Genomic DNA, 6,950 nt, shown 5'->3' on the forward strand with positions numbered 1-6,950 from the left:
AATTGCAAGTAGCAAATCATAGTTTTGCAAGGCTGTGATGTAAACTAAAGGCTATTGGCAATTTAATAAAAAGGACAAGCCCATCAAAATGTCCTTTAGTTTCAATATGTCAACACAGGAAGGAAATGACATTCATAAAATCATTTCAAGGGGTTTTTAGGACAGCACAAGCCGTGAGTGATGAATTCTGTATGAAACCAAAGAAACAGCTTTACTTCACATAAATGTCTTTATGCATATGAACTGCAGAGAAGATCTTTGAAGATCAATAATGTCCTAAGCTGAAGGAGGATGGTGACGGATCAGGATTTCATCCATGCATTTATAGCCCAGGACAGGTTGACATCAATTCTTCAATATTGGTTTTGGCCCTTTTCTCTTCTTAAGGAACCCTGCGCTGAGAACTGTAATTAGAACACCGCACCGGACTCAGACATTGATTTAAATAGAAGCATTTTGCTGGCCTGTTTGAGAATATTTCAGAGTGAGAGAGAAAGAGGGAGGCAGAAACACGAAATGACTCACAGATGCTAAAGTGGTGTGAATCACACAGAGTGGTCACTCAATCTGCACCAAACACACACTTAATAGACTCCCTACACACCGACACACACACACACAAGAGTATTATTACATACACAGCATTCTTTTCTCCATTTTTAGTTACAAGTAGACATAGGAGAGTGCATAGAAGAATAGTTCAAATTGTGCATTGTTCTTCAGAATTTCTCAGTTTGTGTTCCACACAAGAAAGAAAGTCATACAGGTTTGGAAAAACCTACCTTTGTGTTGTTTCAAACGACTACAATGATTGTTGACTAAAGCTTCTATCATAAAAATGGCCCACACAACTTCTGTACTTTATTCCTAGATTCTAGAATCATAGAACAGCTTTAGAAATGCATCAAAAGGATAAGATGTTATTCACACCTAGATCTCCCTAATTATTTGCCATTTTGTTGACGTTTATGTTAAAACTACAGATCGAACTTCCGCATTTTTGTGTAACTGCCCACAAACCGACAGAGGGGCGGTGCAAAAATCAAAAGTGCATGATGGGTGTTAAAGTTTTTGGCAAAGGGGAACGCCACTTTCCTTTTCTCTGTTTTCTCTAATCATGTAGCACTGATTTAAAAAAAAAAAAGCATTTATACTGCACAGACAGACACGTTTTACTAAAAAGCCCATCTTGCCAGCGGTGAATTACTCCTTTAACTGTGCGGATCACTGAGTCAGTGAGTCTAGATCTGACTCAAAAGAACGATTTATTCACAAATCAGACATCACTTCTCTCAAGTCAAGTTCAATATCTTCTGAAGACTTGGGCTGCGTCTGAAAGCTTAAAATGCTGCCTTCAGAGGACGGCATCAAGGTACGTCTGAATCCAGTGTTAGCTTCACTTCCTGTCTCCTGAGAGACCTTCATTTGATCGATTTTTGAAGGTGGCAAAAATGTGTCCTTCGCTACCTTTGAAATCCCACAATCCTTTCTGTGACAGTTGAGCAAAAAAATAAAGATGCCATCTTTTTGTGTGTAAATGTATGTTTTTTAACCAACATTTTCCACTTCTGTTGTAATTTCTAGCGCTAAATTGCTATTGGTTAATTAAATATCCGCTTAGTTATCACCTTTGTGCGTAAATGCTGCCGGCAAAGTCGCTGCCCCAATAAAGCAGGAAGGCAAAAAATCAGCAGCAAGTTTTCGGACAGTCGCCGTGATTTTGCCAAGTAAGACATGTTCCTGGATCAACATCTATTGTTGATCCTGGAACAACATTCCTGTCCAAAACATAAACCTAGTCCTACCCATAATTTATCTATGATATATTAATAAAAATGGTGTAGAAGCACCTAACCCTGGTTGTAAGCCTAAACTTGACATTAACTAAAAAGCAATCCCTCAAATCTGATTGGTTGATTGGAATGTTGTTCCAGGATCAACAAGGATGTTGAACCCGAAACATGTTCTACTTGGTGAAATCACATTAACTGTTTTGTTTTGGGACGCAACCTTGAAATATATAGCAAAGAAGTCATATGGATGACTTTTATGATACTTTTATGATGATTTTGTGTCATGTTTAGGCTTAAAAGCTCCCATTCTTCAGAATGGCTCTGTTCGTGTTCCACAAGTGAAAGTCATACAAGTTTGGAACGACATGAGGGTAAATAAATGTTAATTTTTGGTGGGTGGACTATCCCTTTAATATGCTCACGCACAGGCATTCTCGTCTGAAGCTGGTGATATTTGGTGATTAAGAGAGAGGCATCAGCGCTCTTGTAAGCTGGTGCAGCCAGAGCACTCGGACAGAATTATATAATGGGACAAGAATTCTCATATCCACTTTAAAAAAAGACATAATTAGCCATCTGCTCTCAGTGGACAGACGCAGCAACACCAAAACGTCAGAGAGTCTAATCAGGAGAGAGACAATGAGCACATCTTTGAATAGACCGAGCGAAATGAGGATTTGGCATTCTTGGGGTTTTGCTCCCCGATAACAGAGAGGCCAGGGCTTATGTTCAATCTCAACGTCTGGAAAAGCTCCATTTTCTCAATTAAGTTCTGAGACGGCATTGGCTTATTTCTAGAAAGATGGATTGGGAAGATTGTGTGCATTGTTATTCTTTCTATACTTTCTATGTTCTATCTTTAACAGCTTCATTATGGTATAACAGCTGATAAAGCACCAAGAACCAAAAAAAAAGAAAGAAGGCTTTGTTCAGACAGCCCTCAAAATCTGATTTTTTTTTAGCACGTGCAAATCAAATCCATTTGTGTCGGAAAACACACATATGAAATCCAATTTTTACAAACTTAATCTATACTATATGTGGCATTAATCCAATGGTTCTCAACCAGAGGACCCGGGCCCTCCAATAAAGAATAGAATATACTATAATACTATATTTTTAGTATAAAAAAAAAAAAAAAAAAAAAAAGATATCTATATATATATAATATATATTATACACACACACACACACACACACACACACACACACACATATATATATATATATATATATATATATATATATATATAAAGATGTATTGTTAACATTTATATGACTTTTTATTGCAATAGAAGAAGTATTTCAGCTTAAGAGGTGAGGGCCTTTGAATATTGTCTGAGAACCACTGTTTATTATAATCAGATTTGTTTGGAATGAGTATGAATGTTCAAATCGGAGGTCGTTTTTATTGTTATTTGGAACACAATACAACATTGTACAACTGTGTAGTGAATAGTGAATGAGTTAACAGTGAAACATTTTGAATTCTAACGTTTCTTGGCATTTTGCTGATGCTGAAATCATTATGGCAATCTACCAGATATTGACAGATTCATCCCTTTCAAAATGACACTTTGGAGAGTGAGTCCTCAAGACCAGATGTGAAAACCAGATCAGAGTTGTTTGCAGTTTGAACAAAGAATCATTGCATAAAGTTGTTAATGGGACGCAAACCACATTCAGAGGTAGTCCAAAACCTGTTTATAGAGTAAATGCTACTCTGTCCTAGCGAAGCTCCGCCTGCTCACTTGTCAATCACTTTGCACTAAAGCAAGGTTTTAAACTTTGCTGGCAAAACAGAAAAAAACACTGAAAACAAGATTTCAGGATAAATTATATCTACATTCAGTGACACGGATCGTGTGAAGCACACACATCTGAAGTACAATTACAGCTGCTTGACTAAAATAACTATGAGCATTACGCTCGAAATGTCACATTTGTGAAGAGATTAACATTTAAGAACATTTGCCCTAAGACTAAACTGGCTTTAACTGGTTTAATTTAGTCTAGCTGCTCTCATTGCCCGGTCAAGGTGGTGGTTTAGCTGGTACCCAAAACCCCTCTAAAATGAGCAAACGACCAGCTAAGACATGCTGTTACACAATGACATCTTGTTTTCCCCCCACTAAACATACAGTCCACATCTTTCACGTCTTTTGCGGTAACGTTGTAAGCCGCAGTGTTCACAGGGTCTGTGTCCTGCCCTCTGTTCCACAGAGATGGAGTCTTCAGATCAAATTAACAGCCTGAATAAGTCGATAACGCAAACTGGAGTGATAAGACTGATAAAGTCTCTCACTCTTGAGGTCTAATGGTGGAGATAATTAGCTGGCCTTTCATTCCCTTCCTCTCTCTCCTTCACTGTAAGGTCATTTGTTGGGCACCGCCACCTACACTGGAATGAATTGAAATCACCTTAAAGAACATTGTATATTTTTTTATATAATGATATAAAATAGGAACCTTTACACTCAGCAGTGTATTTTGAAGGAAAAGGAAAAGGCCTTGCTAATGTATTCCAGTGGTTGGAAATTTAGGCTGGTTGTTGGTCAAACCGCAGAAGTCTGGGCTGTAGATTAGTGCTTGAATAATTTGAAATGGTTGAATCTTAAATTATTACATTTGGTCCACAAACAATCTTGAAAATACGGTAACCTCCTTCCTTGCCTGTTAGTGGTGACGCACTGTGCCCTTGATCGAGACACTTAACTCCAAATTACCCCAGGGAGACTGTATAGTATGTGTACAAGGACACTTTGTATGAAAACATCAACTAAATGACTAATTAATAATTAGCACCTCCATTACGTTCAATTATGATGTCTGGAGGGAAGGCAGTAATATTCGTTAATGCAGCAGCGGTTAAAGACTTCAGCTTGTAGCTGAAAGAGAGGATCATATCCTGCTCCAGTGTGCTTGTCTTATTGTGTACTGTACGTAACTTTGTATTAAGTCACTTAATCATTAAACGATGAATCACTAATTTGCAATTTCATCTACGATGCACTGTAAAAACACACTGTGAAAAATTATATGATCAATAAATTATGACAACATATGTTTTTACATTGCTTTAACTCATCAAAATAAGAAAAGCAATTTTCAACTTTTTTATGCTAAAGTCAGTTTAATGTAATTTAAGTAGAAATGACTTAAACATTCAAGTTCACTGTACTTAAAAATTTAAGGCAGCAACTTATTTCACAGTGCAATTGCCAATGCATTTAAAATGTTGTTGGCAGATTATGGAATGGCTTGCAACTTGAAATTAGTCGCCATAGTGTATTTGTGTTCTTTATAAATAAAGGAAATGAAATATGTTTAAAGTTGAATAAAATGCTACAGTATAAAGGCTGTAATTTACCTTACCATATTACAGTACAAAATACTATTAAATATTATTTTTTTAAAGACAAAAGGTTTATGTTTTGCTACATATTGCAATTTAGGCTTAAAATTAAAATTGTGAGGTTTTTTACTAAGTAAAAGGTATCACCTTGTAATTTGTGGAAGAATTCACAGAATTCCTATCACATCTGAGCTGTCATTGTTGTAATTGGACACAATTTTAACTATTAAACCACGTACGTTATATTATTAGTACATTTCACAGTAACAAATATTTTAATAGCGCAGGTAGATTGGTATTATATAACATTATAGCACTTAGTGAAATATAGCCTAGTTACCAAAATCCTTGTAACATTGTCAGTTTTAGTTCTGGCAACCACAGCTGCCTGTTTTTGTTTTTTAAAAACGCATATTGAACTTAGAAAGTTTCCAGTGCGGTTAAAGAAGCGCATCTCACCTTGGAACTTGAAGCCCTCTATTTGGACCCAGAGGCACAGGTCCTCCGTGTCGCAGTCGCATCTCCAGGGGTTCCCGCTGAGTCCCAGAGAGCGCAGCGCGGGCAGCGCGATCAACGAGCTGATGTTGAGCGCCGTCAGGTTGTTGCGGCTCACGTCCAGCACCTGCAGCGCTGCGTTCTCCGCGAACGCGTCCGGGTGGATCTCCGACAGCCCCGGGTTGTCAGTCATCCTCAACATCACCAGGCTGGCCAGCGGGCCAAACGTCCGGTCCTCGATTTGCGCCAGGCTGTTGAAAGACAGATCCAGGTAGGCGAGCTTGCGCAGGTTTCCAAAGGTGGACTCGGAGATCTCCGTCAACGAGTTGTTGCTGCAGTCCAGGTACACCAGGTCCGACAGGTAGTTGAGCTGCAGCGCCGGCAGGTCGCCGATCCGGTTATTGGAGATGATCAGCTGCCGGGTGGCCAGCGGGAGGTCGACGGGGAAGTCGCTTAACTGTTGCCCGGCACACTGGACCACCAGCTGGTCGTCGCACACGCAGCGGTCCGGGCAGCCGGCGGTCAGAGCCGGGGACGGCGCTACATCCATGACGAAGACGAAGAGAAATACCAGCCGCAGTGACTGCGCGCTCGGCTCGGGCAGAACACGCATGATCCCGCCGCCGGCTTCATCGACTGTGCGTGCGCTCGCGCATTCTTCATTGATCTGCGGGATCCGGTTCGGTCGTAACTGCTGGAACGTTTTGGTGTTACGGAGCAGACGCTGTTCTTGGGATCCTCTCGCAAGTCTCCTCAACAGCGAAGGTGACCGTGCGTGGCGCGTCTTTAGTCCTTCCAGTGGATATCACCACGAGCTAATTCGTTGCGATGTTGTGTTAGGATCCTGGAAACAGTTGGTTTTCCATTTTACGCATATCAAGGTTAAACACATGACAGTCTTGAACAGACTTTTCTCACAAGTCCATAAGTTTGATTCCGTGTTGAAACGCTGTTAAGTTGCGAGACGCGCACCATCTGAGTGCTGCTTCTGTACGGCGTGTGTTGCGCTGCTTCTCTCTGCAGCTGTGAGTGAGTGAATGAGTCAGTATGAGAGAGAGGAAGAGAGGGAGAGTCTGACACAATGTCTGTGTCCCGCTCATTTACACAAGGGAAACACACCCGCGTATAGACTAGGCTTACCTCTAAAAACCCTTTCAACAAAGAGTCCATGCGATCAGAGAGCACACAGGTGGTTGGACTCTTTTCGAAAATAAATCAATTAATATTTATTTAAAACAGTATATTATATAGTAGCCTCTGGCAGTCCTTGAATAGTAGTAGCCTAGGGGAGACGGGGCTTGTTTCAA

At 40.1% G+C, this 6,950-nt stretch overlaps 1 protein-coding gene across 2 annotated transcripts in view; it reads right to left on the reverse strand.

Annotated features, from left to right (window-relative positions):
* Nucleotides 1–6,748, reverse strand: part of lrrc52 (leucine rich repeat containing 52) — a 71,064-nt gene extending 64,316 nt beyond the window's left edge. For both annotated transcript variants that reach the window (XM_079889280.1, XM_079889281.1), the window contains exon 1: nucleotides 5,608–6,748. In XM_079889280.1, the coding sequence (XP_079745406.1) occupies nucleotides 5,608–6,256 (649 nt within the window). In that variant the 5' untranslated portion in view covers nucleotides 6,257–6,748. The remainder of the gene's footprint in view (nucleotides 1–5,607) is intronic.
* Between the last annotated feature and the right edge of the window lie 202 nt (nucleotides 6,749–6,950).

Source organism: Squalius cephalus (assembly GCF_949319135.1).
Source record: "Squalius cephalus genome assembly, chromosome: 12".
Lineage (NCBI taxonomy): Eukaryota > Metazoa > Chordata > Actinopteri > Cypriniformes > Leuciscidae > Squalius > Squalius cephalus.